This window comes from Miniopterus natalensis, chromosome 12 (genome assembly GCF_054644295.1).
Source record: "Miniopterus natalensis isolate mMinNat1 chromosome 12, mMinNat1.hap1, whole genome shotgun sequence".
NCBI classification, from domain to species: Eukaryota; Metazoa; Chordata; class Mammalia; order Chiroptera; family Miniopteridae; genus Miniopterus; species Miniopterus natalensis.
Window position 1 is genome coordinate 29,276,207 of NC_142092.1, and position 16,575 is coordinate 29,292,781.

Genomic DNA, 16,575 nt, shown 5'->3' on the forward strand with positions numbered 1-16,575 from the left:
AAATCAAGAACTCTACTTGTTGACAGCCAATATACAGATAGCTAAAGCCCCCCCCTCCCCCCCCAGTTTCTTGCCTCTGCTATGGCATTCAGGTACCCAGATTACTAAGAACATACAAATTATTCCAGCTTCAATTTACCAATATTGTCAGTCCTGGCCAATCTTAGACCTTAATATTCATTCTGGTTGTTGGTTCTATTACTATCTACTATGGTAAAAAGCAGGATGATAGCTCATTTGAAATAAGCCATGTTTTCAGGTTAGCAACAACCATTTAAGAAGTATAAGAAAGGTGAAGATTAAAGGGATCTACTTTTGACCCCTTTTCACATATCCTGAAAATATGAGTTAACACCAAAGTCTTTTATGTATACCATTTAGTGGCAGGAAAAATCACCATTTTAGGATCTTGAACTCTTATACTTGAAAAGGATTTGGTAGCATATTATGCATACGTATTAAGGTATCACTTGAGAACTTAAGTTCATTCAGTGTGTTGAATAAATACTAAATCTGTCACAATAGTGACTTTTATAATCGAATTTTGAAAATAGGTAAAGAAAATAATGCAGTGTTAGCATCAAGGTAAGTTCTTAATACTATCTTTACATGAACATTTAAAAACATTTCGTTGGGGGACGAAGATTGGGAAGTTACTGCTGGGTATGGGGTTTGGGGAAGTAGAGGAGATAAAAATGTTCTAAAATTAGTTTGTGGTAATGCACAATCCTGTGAATACACTTAAAGCCAATGAATTGTAGCCTTTATATGGATAAACTGTATGTGAATTATCTCAATAGTAGGCTGTTTAAAAAAAGTCTCAACCTCATTCTAAAAGCTATTATACTAATGTTATATACTTTCTAAAGTATTAAAATATGTATCAAAAAACCTTATAGAAGAAGAAACATACTAAATTAAGCCAGGTATTAGGCTACTGAAAATAACAAACAACTTAGGAGCCAGAGATAAGTGAGCGTTAAGGAGCCCTTATTATATTACAACCACTAAACAAAAAGAAACAAACAAGCAAGCAAACGGTATTAGACTGAACAGACCCCTAAATGATTTCTTCAAAAAGACTATTATTGAAAATAATCTTGAAATGGAAGGCTTTGCTTCTATAAACAAAACATGAAGTCCTCAATAGCATGAGCACTTACTCATCATACTGGACATGATAAATAATGTCTTCATCAGCAGCAACAGAATCTGAATTAGACGTAGAGGGTACATTGTCCAATTTATTTGTGTTCTCTTTGGAATTATGATTTACATTTCCATTAGTCCTTTTACAAGAACTGCCATTCTTCAGTGGAGTTTTGCCACGTGAATGTTCATCAGAAGCTCTAGTAACACTATGTATACGTGCTTCAAACCAAGCACCAAGGCTGACATCTCTGGCATCCACCAATTCATTTACCTAAAAAAGTTTAAAATTAGTTAATGAAATTTAATTTCATCTACTGCTTCAAAAACCTTAATATAACTCAGGTCATTTTTATGGTAATCACGGTTAACAATATTTGCAGCTACTCATACTTAAAGTAATTTCAAAGATTAGATCAAAGCCATTCTTTTTGGCCCTAGCCTTTTGACTCAATGGTTAGAGCGTCAGCATGCAGACTAAAGGGTCCCAGGTCCGATTCTGGCCCAGGTCGGGGCATGTGCAGGAGGCAAACAATCAATGCCTCTCTCTCACACCAATGGTGACACTCTAACACTAGTGTGTCTCTCCCTCCTCCTTTCTCTGTTTCACTCCCTCTCTGTCTCTCTGTCTCTCTCCCCCTCCCCCTCTCCCTTCCACTCTCTCTGAAAAGCAATGGAAAAAATATCCTCGGGTGAAGATTAAAAAACTAAACAAAAAAACCTCTTAATTTGTATTATACTGTAAACAAATCTGTTATTTACTAGTATGAAATTAACTTTCCTCCAAATTTCCTACAATAAAATGGGTGTTTTCTTTAACTATGCCAATGTCTACATTTGACTTTTAAAAATAAAATTCTTATGTACCCAAGGGTGTTCTGGAAAGTCATTCAATAAGAATGTCACTAATGAACCCCAGCCAGGTGGCTCAGTTGGTTGGAGTATCATCCTGTACACCAAAAAGGTTGCAGTTTCAATCCCTAGTTAGGGTGCAACCGATCTGTTTCTCTCCCCCGCCCCCTTCCTCTCTCTCTAAATCAATAAACATATCCTTAGGTGTGGACTTAAAAAATTTAAAAAAGAATGTCACTAACAAAAAGCCAGGACTTTAAAGTGTTATAATTGTGTTATTAATTTGTTCCATTAATTTATTCAGAATCCTAAAGATAACTTACACAATCCAACCAGAAAACAGTAAAAGTATTAAATTGAAAATAAAACTCAAAAATGAGGAACTTTGCACATATACAAAGGGAAGAATCTAGTGAATCCACCTACAAATGGGTAAGTTCTACCAGTTAATAACGCACTAGCAAACGCAATCTTTAGTACCTTAAAAAACAAAGGTAAAATATAAAAAGAACAGAACTATATGATGCAAGACAGATGTCAAGTCTAGTAGATGATCCAGAACTAAACTATGCAATGTGAAAAAAGGAAAAGCAATATAGCAGAAGTTAAAAGTTACAATATGAAAGCTAGTTATTAAAAAATAATAATAATCCTCTTAAAAAATCTGAGGAAATTGGTCTAAAGGTCAAGGCCCTTTCAGGAGACATAACCAAACCACAGCCCTTTAACTTTCTTTTAAAACCCTAAAAAGAAAAACAAAATGGCATCACTTATACTAGATCATCACCTAATCAAGCTACTGTTTCCTGAGAGGTAAGAGACAACTTAAGGTATCCACAAGATGGGTCAGGGTTAAGGGGGCAGTATATACTAAAAGTTAAATACACATATGCCAGATATCATGCAAGGGTCCTTTATTTAGGCTTGTCTAACTCTAACCACCTTAATAATTAATAACTCCTACTTTACAAGATAAGGAAAACAAAGGCTGACAACTTGCTCCAGTGAAAGCTAATGAAATGTAAAGCTAGGTTTTAAAGACATCTTGACCCTGAAGCTTATGTTTTTACCATAAGGTGACAAGACAGGTAAATAGGAACTTCAAAGGTTAACTGATGAACTAAGATCAAAGATATAAAAAGGTTTCAAACCACCAAGCTAATATAGAAGACTGAGGAAATACAGACAAAACCAAAAATTATTAACGATCACTACCAGAAGAGGTGCCACATTTGACCAAAGACACTGTATGTAATAACATGGCATCAATGAAACATCTTGAAAGACATCAAGTTCAATGTACCATAAGAATGAAGAGTTTAGGAGAAAAGGAAAAGACCTAAGGGCCAACCAGGCTAGACATAACAAAGATCAGAGATAGAACATGGTATACATTGCATAAATTAACTCATGCATTAAACGGAACACAGGCTCTTTTCTTCTTCCATAATAGCCACTGACAAGTGTAAAGATTTTAATTTCTTACAGGCAACACTAGCTAAAACAAAACAAAAAAAAATCAATATTAAGGTCTATCATACTTCGGAGAATAAACTACTCTCTCATAGCCAATAAAAATGTTAAGAGGTTTCATATAGCACTACACAATTATTATTCTAGAAGAGAATGCAGCATATAGTTGATACTAAAACAGTCACAGCAAAAATACATTTAGTAATATAAACCTTACTATGGAACAGTATGAGGTACAAATAAATAATCTGTATATCAAAAATAAACTAGCATGCAGATTTAGTGTCTGGATACTTTAGTATTTGGCAATACAATTAAAGTTAACAGAAACCTAAGTCAACCTAAAAATTCTGCCATTGCTTAAACATCATACATAAGAGAGATTAACTCATAAGTGTAAGTCATTCTTTGAGTAACCCTAGATTTATCACTGGAAACAAGAACTACAAATTCTATTAAGTATAATTACCCACTCATGATATGCATATAAATTGTGTGGAAAAAATGCTTTTAAATTCAAAAGTAAAGTGTCTGCATATTACATAGACATACTTAGTTAGGTCAGATTTCAATGGGTCAAACTGCCTCAAGAGTTTAAAGCTCTTTTGTAAAGCCTGGGTTTTGAAAATAGTTCAGAAGAGAATACTTAATTTTGTATGATTAACATGAAAACAGAGGAATCTGCCATGGTAACTTTCTTAGTAATCCAGTTAAAATTAAGAAATGAAAAGTATGTCCAAAGCCACTGCATGTATACCACCAAGAAGTCAACTCTAATGTAAACTATGGACTTTGGGTGATGCTGTGTCAATATAGGTACATCAATTCTAGTAAACGTACCACTCTTGGTAGGAGATGCTATAGAGGAAGGCTATGCATGTAGGGGGTATATGGGAAATCTCTGTACCTCCCACTCAACTTTGCTGTGAATCTAGAATTGTTCTAAAGTGTAAAGTCTATTGCCCTGGCCAGGTAGCTCTGTTAGTTAGAACAATGTCCCTGTACGCCAAGGTTGCGGGTTCGATCCTCAGTCAGGGCACATACAAGAATCAATCCATGAATGCATAAATAAGTGAAACAACAAATCAATGTTTCTCTCTCTCTCAAATTAATAAATAAAAATTTAAAAATAAAATGTAAAGTCTATTAAAAAAAACCCACACAACTAAAAAGTAGCCAGAAGAGGGCAATAAAAAAGCAGACAGGCTGTAGCCAATTTGACTCAGTGGTTAGAGCATCGGCCCTTGGACTGAAGAGTCCTGGGTTCGATTCCAGCCAAGGGCATGTACCTCGGTTGCAGGCCGATAGTCAGCCCCGATTGGGGCGCGTGTGGGAAGCAACCAAATCAATGTGTCTCTCTCACATTTCTCTCCCCCCTCCCTCCCACTCTCTCTGAAAAGAGAAAAAATATCCTCGGATGAGGATTGAAAAAGAAAAAAGCAAACAGACAGGATGGCAGAGAAAAATAGAATGTGTGTCGGGGGAGTAGATAGTGTCTCAAGTATACCCATGGCCTTTAATTTGAGGTAACCGACAACATGAAGAGACTAATGCCACTGGAAGAATTACTTGAGAGAAGTAAATCCCAAGAGAAGACAGTACTTCATGAAGGGCCATAAGGGGGAAGCACCAGGTTTGGTCAGAAGTCAGAAAGAGCATGGAAAGCATGGAGGAGGAAATATAAAAGATGAGCCTGGGACCAGAAAGAAAGTGCTTCAACTAAAAACAAATGAAAACAAAAAAACCCACAATAATGAGGGTATGTTGAAGGAAAACAGGGGAAAGATCCATACTGATGTAAATAAATGACTGACTGAATAAATAAATGGTAGAGAAGAGACAAGTCTCCCATGTAGAAGAATTCCCAATAATTTTTGTAGATAATGAAGGAAGTGATTAACTACCTACTTAAGTGGGGGCTGCAAACAGTGACTTCATCTCAAAAATTACAATACAGTATGAAAAGGGGTGCAAGGGTTGGAGGTGGGTAACTTCACAGTGAAGAAACCTGACAAATACTACCCTCAGCCAGGTGACTAAGGTTCACATCAACAGTTCAGTTACTACTGATGTAAAACCTAAGTTATAATTAGCAAATAGAATGTTGATAGTATATGCCCCTAGATGTGATATGATGAAAATGTAACTTTATCTCTGTGGTCTTCCTTCCCAAAACATGTAAATCCAGTCTAATGAGGAAAACAACAGACAGATTCTAACAGAAGGACATTTTATAAAATGCCCGATCAGTATGCCTCAAAACTGTCAAGGTCATCAAAAACAAAGTCTGAGAAACTGTCACAGCCAAGAGGAGCCTAAGAAGATGTGACAACTATTTAGCATAACACTAATGTAAACGTAATGTTACTGGTACCCTATGTGGAATTCTGGAACAGAAAAAGGATATTAGGTAAAAGCTAAGGAGATGTGGTTCATCAATTATAACAAATGTACCTATTAATGTAAGATATTAAAAACAGGTCAAACTAGGTGAAGGAAACATAGAATATCTGTAGTATCGTCCCAATTATGCTACAAATCTAAAATAACAAGTTTATTTAAAAGTAACAATGTGAAAAAAAACTCAGTGTAGAAAGTATTGGTAATTGAAGAGGGATGAAATCAATGGGTGATGTAAGACAATATGGCAAGTGGGCTTTCAATATTAACAATTCTGTCTGATTTTTGTGAGAACTACATAAAGTACTGTTTGAATTTATATGTGTTGCCCACATCACATAAGTTCATTCTCAAACTTCATGTTTTGTTATTGCAATTTTTCTTCTCTTTTACTAAATGACTGTAGCAAGGAAAACCGTTGGTATTTAAAGAGCCACCTTATTGATTGCTCATAGTTCTCTAATGTTGCGTTTTCTCAGCTTTTGCAGGTATCCGTAAGTAATACCTTTGCTTTCTCCAATATTTAAACTTTGTTGTTCTCCTGCATAGCTGTATTATGTAGTATTTCTAGAAAAATGTTAGATAGCAGCAGCATTTGCTGGGTTCCTTGTTTGGCTCCTATTTTTAATAGAGATGCTTCTGGCTTTCCCACCATTAAACATGCTGGGTATGGTTTAAAAATATTCATTTATTCCATGTGGTCCTCTTACCAAAGATTTAAAATCACAAAATAGATTCAAATTTGTATATATAGAAAACATTTTAGATTAGGTCATTTGTTTTCTTTGGTTTATCAATATGATGAATTATATTAGAACACAGGATAAAGGTATATGTTCTTTTAATATATAGTCACAATTGTATTTGCTAAATACAACCTAGGCTTTACATCAATATGTAGTAATGCTGGCGTGCTTTTTGTCATGTTTTGGTATCAGTGTTATACTAAATTTTTTTTTTTAAAGGAAAAGTCTCCCATTCCTTTATGTTGTGGGTCAATTTAGGTTATAAGTATCTATTCTTTATAGGTTTAAAGCAATTCCTCAATGTAGTCACCCAGGCCAGGTACTTTTGACAGGTTTCTTGATTCTTTCCATATTTATGGATATGTTTGCACTTTTCCATAAATCCAAAATCATCTCTATTTGCATTTCCTTAAGTAATTCACTTCATCTACCAATTTTTAATTAACCTTGAAAATACTCTGAAAAAATGAGTCTCAGTCCCAACTTATCTCAACCGATAATTAAGAAAAAAGAATAAGGATAGGAAAGGATGAAATAAAACTGTCATGCAATGATTTCTACAAAATTTATTAGAATAGAATTTGAAAAAGTTGAATACAAAGCTCCATGTACAAATCGATTACATTTCTATACATCAGTAAACAAATCAATTTTAAAAGAAACCATTTATAATAGCAGCATAAAGAAAGCTATTAGAAATAAATCAAAACAAGATATATAGAGAAGACCAAGATGTCAAAGATCTAGGTTAATGGACACCATCTATCACGTTCATGAACGAAGGACTAAATATTGTAAAGATGTCATTCTCCAAGCTGATCTATAATACAACCCCCATCAAAATTCCACCAGATTATTTTTCTATAGACTTTTGACAAGCTAACTCAAAAATTTTTACATGTAAGCATTGAAAGAAAAAAACCAAGACACCTTTGAAAAGGAATTAAATTTGGAGGAGGAGGAAAGGGAGATATCAAAACAGCACTATACTACTTAGAACGGTATGGGCACAGGGACAGGCAAACAGACCAATGGAATAAAGTACAGAGGAGTTTGGCAGTATCCTGGGAGTGAACAACCGATACTTCTATGTCTAGATGAAAATTCCAAGAGAAAAGCCTGAGCACCCGCACCAAGATACACATAGAAGAGTCACAGAACTGTTTAAAACAGCTGAAAATGGAAACAGTTCAAATAGCTAATAATCACAGATTCGATAAATATGTTGTGACATGTTAATAAAATAAAATTGAAAAATAAAGCTTTGTGCAACAGAATCTCTCAAAGTTGAGAAAAAGTAGAATTCCATTATATAAAATCCAAATACAGGCAAAAAAACATTGTTTAGAGATATATACATTAGTAATACTATAGAAAAACAAGAAAATGATCATAAAAGTCAGAACTAGTAGTTTACCTTGTTCTGAGAGAGGGAAACGTGTTCTGGTAGGCACAAAGGAGGCTTTAAAAATGAACTAGCATCATTCTACTTCTTAACCTTGGTGGAATTACACAGGTGTTTGTGTTACTATGCTTTAAAATGTACCTATACATTTTACACATTCATGTATATATTTTACATTTTTGAAATGACTTTTAAAAGTATTAACAGCCCAATCTTTACTTTCAAATGGCAATCAGTGTACTTATTTACAACATCCTGAAGAGACCAGACATCTGTATTCTCATGAGAATTTTTTTTTTTTTTTTAATTTTAAAATTGATTCTGAGAGAGAGGAAGGGAGAGGGAAAGAGAAACATCAATGTGAGAGTGAAACATCAATCAGCTGCCTCCTGCATGCCCCGCATAGGGAATTAAGCCCAAAACCCAGGCATGTGCACTAACCGGGAATCAAGCCAGCAATCTTTCGGTGTACGGGAGGACATCCAACCAACTGAGCCACACAGGCTAGAGCACAACTAAGAAGAATTCTGAAGAAGACAACATACCTTATACAGTCCAATGCCAGGATCAATAAGAAAGTCACGAGCTGATGTAGATGGCTGACTGGAAGATCCCACCCTTGATGCTTTCTTCACTTTAGGTGGATTGTTAGAACAGGGTTTGGCCTGTACATCAGTCTGTTTAGATGTGCTAGGGAGATCAGAGTCTGGGCGAACTAGTAGCTGAATTATATCATTCAGTCCGACATCATAGTCAAATAAAGTATATCCATTTTCCAACTAGAAATAAAAGGTAGAAAAAGATTAAAAACTTCTCTCAAAACTTGATCTATGTCTTTAATTACCCAAAGATCCTAGACAAATTAAAATAAAATTCACAGCACTGCAATTTAGTGATCCTGAAACTATTCCTATTACTTTATGGCCTCTGATGTCAGTATCTTCTTAAGACTTCAATAAATCAAGAATCATTCCACATTAGCTATAGGTATGCTGTAGCCACTGAAATAAAACACATCATTGCTGTTGTGACCCCATCACCTAAGCAGAAAAAAAAAATCCACATTTCTCACTAAGTTTTATTTCAATGAACAGTGCCTGAATCCGCAACAAGAAAAGGTGATTTTTGAAAATGAGTTGTTTTATGACCTTGTGTTCATAAAGACATTAAGTTAACCATTTCATCTTTCTGAAGATTGTCAGTAATTAAAAAAAAAAAATCAAGCTGGGAAAAAGCAATTCAAGCAGGAATAATTACAGTTCTTGCTCATGCTATTCCACTTGCCTAAAGTTCTCTTATTTCCATCCATTTCTTTTTTTGAGAGAGGAAGGGAGAGAGAAACATCAGTTGATTGCCTCCCACACACACTGACCATGGACCAAACCCACCACCTGGGTATGTGCCCTGACCAGGAATGAAACCCGTCACCCTTTAGCGTAGGGGATGACACTCCAGCCAATTGAGCCACACCAGCCAGGGCCCATCCATTTCTAAAGGTTATCTATCAGTTTTATCATGAAGAGTCTTCCAGGATGAATAGTAAATAAATCACCCTGTAACTTACCCATATTTTGGCAAGGTCTCTAGTGTCCATCCCCTCCCCCCACCCCCTCAAATATTTGATGTCCTCATTCCAGGTATCTCAGAATGTGACACTTAGAAAAAGGGTCTTTACAGAGGTAATCAAGTTAAAACTAGGTCATATGGGTGGGCCCGAATCCATTGTGATTGGTATTCTTATGAAAAGCTGAAATTTAGCCCTGGCCGGTGTGGCACAGTTGGTTGGAGCATCATCCATACACCAAAAGGTAGTGGGTTCCATTCCCGGTCAGGGCACATACCCAGGTTTCAGATTCAAAACTGGTAGGGGCATGTTTGGGAGAGAAATGATGTTTCTCTCTCACATTGATGTTTCTCTCTCTCTCTCCCCCTCTCTCTCTCAAATCAATAAAAACATATCCTTGGGTGAGGATTAAAAAAAATAAATACAAAGTTGCAACTTGGGATACAAAGACACACAGAGGGAAGATGCCAAGGCACACAGGGAGGAAACTGCCATGTTGAGACTGGAGTGATGCATATACTACAAGCCAAAGAGTATCAAAGATTGCCAGCAAACACTAAAAAGCTAAAGGAAGCAAGGAAGATTCTTTCCTACGGGTATCAGAACAGAGCCCTGCTGACTGACACCTTGATTTCAAATGTCGAACCTCCAGCCCAGCTGGCATGGCTCAGCAGTTGAGCATCAACTTATGATCCAGGAGATCCCAATTTGATTCTGGTCGGGGGACATGCCTGGGTTGTGGGCTCAATCCCTGGTCCGGGGCATGTAGGAGGCAGCTGATCAATGACTCTCTCATCATTGATGTTTCTATCTCTCTCTCCTCCATTCCCTTCCTCTCTCTGAAATCAATAAAGTATTAAAAAAAAAAAACACAAAAAAAACACCTATCTAGCCTCTAGAACCCTGAGACAAAAATTTCTGTGGTTTTAGGCCACCTAGGCTTTGGTACTTTATTATGGAAGCCCTAGGAAACTAAGTTTCCATTTTGTTTTCATATAAAATTCAGTTGGCCATTTCACTATGATACAATAAAACTACACTCCTTCAAAATTAGAACTATCACTTCCCTAGGCACAGTAACAATTTGATATTTCTTCCTCTTTGTATTTAATTATCTATCACCATCTACAACTCTCTATCACAATAAGACCACGTTTAAGAAGTCAACCAAAGAAAGTGTGTCCTTGAATGATAAACTTAATAACATACTAAATAAGTGATTTTAATTCAAGGGGTCTAAGAACACACCTAACACAATCCTGCACATTAGAGGGATCAAGAAATTCATAAACTTCTCAGTGGGGGAATTAAGTTAAACACTCTCTCACAGGTTAGTTAATATGCTTATTCCAAATAAACCGAAGGAGTCTTCCAAAAGTCAGTAAGCAGATACGCCCTTATAGAGATGGCAAAGTTAATATTGCTTACCTTATTAAAAGATAAACAAGAACCCCCTCTAATCCTGAACTCCTGGGGGAAAAAATCTCAAGGAACAAACAAACTATACATTCACACCTTCATTCTGACATTTCTCCAAGAGCCTCCCTCCCAAAAGACAGAACACACTAATCCTGGAACAGCTGAAAAATGACAACTTGATTAAACATACAACTGTTGCATATTATAATTATAAAAAAAAAAAGAAATGTTTAAAGTAGAAAAAACACCTCTAATAGCACAGAACATGCAAATTAACTAGTAGGGCATTGCCCAAAATGATGAGGTGGTATAATAAATGGAAATCCAATGTGTTTCCATAAACAATTTTCCACTGAAAAAAATTTGTTAATCTTCACTCAAGGATTTTTTTCCATTGATTTTCAGAGAGAGTGAAGGAGGGCAGAGAAACAACAGTGCGACAGAGACACACATCAACTGGTTGCCTCCCAAACCTGCAACCCGGGTACATGCCTTTGACCGGGATTCAAACCAGAGACCCTTCTGTGTTTGGGCCAATGCTCTAACCACTGAGCATGCTGGCCAGGGCCCAATGAAATTTGAGGCACAAGAGTCAGTGGGACCTAGAGGGTATTTTTATACTCAACTTCTCTGACTAGTTTCTACCAAGTGATCAATCAGTAAATACAAGCTGCTTCAAAGGGTACTTGGTTTGGAAGGAAAAGCAATGTGTGAGTGAATGTCAGAGTGAAACACTAAGCACATAAAGGCATGAAGGCCCTCTAACAGAAGTTAAGCTCACATTAACAAGTAACCACCTTTCCAATTATTCATGCTTACTATGATAGCCACTTTCACCCATACTATCCACTCCCTTCCCTAATTCATAGGTACCCTTCCAGTTTTCCCAGAGCAGTTATCCGTTTCACAGCCAAGCCACTGTGAAATCGTGAAGAATGTTGGAATGATTTGTTACTTGAAAAGTACTCAAGTTCTCCCTAATTTGATAGTGCAGACTAAAAGTTTCCTGTCACTTAAATTATGCTGAGCAGGAAGAAAGGGACTGGGTCACTGAGAAATTACAAACACCTATGAATTTCAGGCATGTAACTAGCCCATCAATGTCTCAGAGCAGAAAATGTTTTCGACCTACCATCCTAGAAGAAGGGGGGGGGGGGCACACATTTATAACACAAGAGAAGTGGGAATGGTTTTAGATTTTTCTGTTTTGCCAGATTGCACTCTTGAATTTTATTGGGTTGAAGGAAGAAATTCTGGGTAACAGAAAGGATTGTTAACAGTGATACATGGGAAAACTAGGAAGCAAACACCAAGTGGCAGTGACTGAGAAGGCAGTTGGGAAGTCATCTCCAAGAGGCTAATGATAAACAGGCAGATGGAGGGCATTAAGTTAGCAACTTTCATATGCTTTTCGCATATAATATATGCAGTACATAACACACAAACATGTCTAAATAGGCAAACACTTTTACTTTGGAGTCTGTGTAAAAAGAGTCCACAGGCAAAAGGTAACTAAGTCTTTCTTCAGCTTTAGTTCACGCCTTACATCTACCATCTATTCTAAGGGTATCTCTAAGTGGTACAGGGGAAAGAATGAAAGGAGGGAGAGGATTCTTTCTAAGTAGGAAAAGCTCTGGATTCTCAAAAGATTTAGAGATGCACCACTACAATTTCTTTTAAAAAATACAAAACACCAAACCCTAGGGTGCTTCAAACTCAATCCCCACCTCCCAGAAAAGAATACTCAAATGAGGTTACCCTACTCTAACCAGAACTTAACAACACTGAATTGCTAATTCTCCATTTTGACCCTCAAAAGTGGAGTCAATTACAACAGCTTCTCAAATTTAATTTGCATACAGATCACCTGGGGTCCTTGTTAAAATACAGATTCTACTTCAGTAGGTCTGGTGTGAGGCTCCCAGGTGAAGTTAATGCTGCTGGTCCTGGGGATCCAGGGACCACACTTTGAATAGCAAGAATCTAGCAGGAGATTGACTATCCTTCAACTTTCATTTTCAAACTCTGGTGTCCATCAGAATCTCCTGTGGCATGTTGTTACATTCAACTACTTGCAATTCTGGGGGTGAGCTGAGCATCTATAATATCCACAAGTGATTCTGATACACACCAAAGAGTAAAAGCAGCAGATGTAACATACAAAGGAGAAAGGGTACCATTTACATCATAGATGTGTAAATTTGTTTTTATGCCATTTTTCACTATGTGGCAGTAAAGTGTCTTAAAGAAGGGGTGCCTCTTTCTAATAAGTATGAAGGCATTTTACAGGATGAGGCAGTCCTGTGACACCAATCCAGTAGTTGCATGCTATAGGCATACTACCCCATGGGCTGTGGACTCCAAAGAGGGAAGGAGATGGAGATAATCATCACTTGCCATGACTACTTGTAAGCTCATAAGGAAGTAAACACAGCTGGAGCAGTGTCTTCCTTCTCTGTCTCCAACTCAATAGGCAACCAAAGGTCAATTCCTCATCCCTATTGGTTTATCACTGAGCTGGAAAAATAAATAAATAAATACATACATACATACATAAATAAATAAATCGAAATTACTGTATCAACTGTGGGTTGTTATCCTCAACAGTTATTACCTGAAACTGGCATCAGCTTCCTGGCTTACTAGAAGTCTATTTGTTATACTGAATTTAACCCAACCCCTACCTTTTCCTCGACATCCAGGTGAATCTTTTCTTTTAGCATATTTGATAATTAGACTTTAGGGGTTTTGCCCAGGAATACATTCTCATGCTTCATTTCTATCACTGGTGCTGAAATCACCAAAGTATCCCAAGCATTCATATACTATTGTCCCTAGCTGAAAATAAAGTTCAGAAGACGTGATTACATGCTTTTCACCTTCTACCAAAATATAAAAATGTATCAGCTACTGCGCAGCAATGTAAATCTACAGAGTGTTTGACACAATTACTTCAAAAGCAAAGTTTACAACTAAATTGAACACCTGTTTTTATTACAAGTCAAACACTAAAGGATCAATATAAACTGGCTACAGTAACATATCAAAAAAGCTATAACACTTATTTAAAAACAAATTTTAAAATACCTCATGGTTCACTCTTTTCTGAGAGTAATCTTGTTACTCTGAAATTTCTGGGCACTTTTAGAAGGGTAAGCGTATCAAGAATAGAAAAATATTCTTTTCAAATCCTTTGTGGTTGTAGGAGAACGGCTACCACCAAATCCTTTGTGGTTGTAGGAGAACAGCTACCACCAAATCCTAGAGAGCTACATTTATTTCAAACCACAGGACCAGAGCCAAACTGTGGTCTATCAAAGGGAGGATGCCAACTTTTTTAGTGGATTAACATTAAGAGAAAAAAAGTAGGATGGGTCTGGGTCTCTGGGTATAGGCCTCCTAACAAACTTGTAGGATAGGAAAAGTCTTGAATGGGCCAGTGCAGGGCCATACCATACAACTACCAGAGATGCCCAGATACCTGCCCAAAACACTTTCAGCCTTTAATGTGTACAGCTGGCTATGCTCCAGTTTGCCGTGTTAAAAACTTAGAAGAGGAGATTATTCGAAGGTGACAATTAAGAAGAGCAAGACAGTCCTTTATATTCCTTTCCCTTCTGGGAGTAACTCTTTTGGCCTATACTGGGCAGTTTAAACTCGGTCCTGGGTTATATCAACAGCTCCTCAGCCCAGGTCTCTAATCTTCCCCAAGACAGATCCCCCTTTCTAGGAGAGGAGGTGAGGGACTGGGATCCAAAGTTCTGGAGGCCCTGAGAATCTTCAGTGTTTACAAACCTCTTCCACACTAAGGAGGCAGAGCTAGGGTTCTTGTGCCCAGTATTTAAGTTTTCACCTCCTATTCGGGAGCCGGAGCGCGAAAGAGCCACGGAAGCGATGAGAGCCGTTAGCCGGCTCGGCGCTGCCGGGAGCCGGAGCCGCCGGCCCTCCCCACCTGCACTGTGGCATGGCCGCCACAGCCCGCTGCCCTCCCGCCCTCAAGGGGCCCCTGACCCCGTAGAGCGCGGGAAGCGAAGGAACCCACGCGCTCTGGGCGGCTGCTGCCCCGCTGTAAAAGGCGGCGAGCACTCAGTGCTCAAGGCGCCCCCGCCTCCGACCCCTCCGGGCGCACCTGCACTCGGGGCTGGCGGGGACCACGCTGTGCACCCTCCGCGGGCCCAGGCCCGCGCTTTGAGGCTCGCGGGCTGCCCGCTCCAAGTGCAGCCAGGTGCGCTCTGCGCGCGTGGCGCACCGAGCCCTCCCGGCCTGCCCAGCCCACGCGTCCTGGAGGAGCCCCGCTGCCCTCGCCCCGGGCTTCTGGAGGGCTGCGGTGGGCGCGCCTCACCTGCTTGCCCCGGTAGAAGAGGCGCTGGCACTCGGGCCGCACGTCGAACAGCGCCCACACCCGCTCGCGCAGCTCCTCAATTGTGGCTTTGCGAGACACGTCCTCGATGGTGCGCGTCTGGGAGCCGTCGATGGTGCGAACCTGAATCCACATCTTGGCGCCGGGGAAGGGGGCCGGCTCCGCTTTGTCTCCCCCTGCGCTTAGGGCGCCGCGCCCCGCCTGGCTCGCGCCGCTTCCCCGGCGGCGCCGGATCACCGCGGCCGGCGGGCAAGCGCGCGCACAAGGGAAGAACACCGACCAGACGCCGGGTCCGACAGGCGGCCGCGACTCCTAGACCGCGCACCCGCCCAACCGAGCTGAGAGCGAAAGGAAACCGGAACTAGTCTGAGGTGCCGCTGGCTCAGCGGCCGCCTCACAAATAGGAAGAAGCCTTGTCTGCGCCGCGCGGAGTGTTTACTTATAGAGCTCTAGCTCCCACATGGAGGTCACGGCGCCAACCCGGATCTCGCGAGATCCACACCGGGCTCCGCCTTAAAGAGGAAGCGGCCTGGGAAGCGACTATAGACCCAGAGGGAACTAAAATAGGCGGGTGCGGGAGGGCGGGGCGGAGGGGCGGGGTTGCCCAGAGCCGTTACTTGCTCCTCCGCTTGCACCTGGGTTCTGGGCACGCCCTCTAGCCTTCTCATTTTGAGCGTTAGCGAGGCCGCCCACACCGGTTGCTGTTTTGGTCCTTGTTTCGGGACCCCGGGGGCGGGCGACTCCTCAGTTCTAGCGGGTACGGTTCTGTGGTTTCAAAAACACGCCAAAAACAAGAAACTCTGATGCACGCTTGTATAATCACGAAAGGGGGGCGGGGGGCGGGCGGACGCGGCCTAAATTTCTGAGAAAGCACGTAAGGAAATGAGCCCGCTCAGTCGCGCCCACTTGGGCACCGTCCGCCACGCGGTCCGGCGGGGTTGGCCGCCCTGGAAAGACTCCGGGGACCCTTCTGCTTCGCCAACTCGTTTACCACCAGGCCCGATAGCTACCTCGGCTGGGAAACCGCTTCCGGCGGTTTCCCGCCGCTGGGCGCAGGCGGTGGCCCTAGGCCCACAGGCCGCGGGTCCTGCTGGGATCTCCCTGACGGGCGCCCGGGGCTCCGGCCACCGAGGTGCGGGTGCCGGCAGCCGGAGGGCCCCTTTTCAGAACCGGACGTTTCCGTTTGTGGAACTTCCGTGTTAGTGCG

The 16,575-nt window shown here is 40.2% G+C and overlaps 1 protein-coding gene across 1 annotated transcript in view; it reads right to left on the minus strand.

Annotated features, from left to right (window-relative positions):
- UHRF2 (ubiquitin like with PHD and ring finger domains 2) overlaps nt 1-15,850 on the minus strand; it is a 74,050-nt gene extending 58,200 nt beyond the window's left edge. The window contains exons 1-3 of the mRNA XM_016214233.2: nt 15,351-15,850; nt 8,571-8,804; nt 1,164-1,423 (exon numbers count right to left, since the gene is read on the minus strand). Coding sequence (XP_016069719.2) covers nt 1,164-1,423; nt 8,571-8,804; nt 15,351-15,503 — 647 coding nt within the window. The 5' untranslated portion in view covers nt 15,504-15,850. The remainder of the gene's footprint in view (nt 1-1,163; nt 1,424-8,570; nt 8,805-15,350) is intronic.
- Between the last annotated feature and the right edge of the window lie 725 nt (nt 15,851-16,575).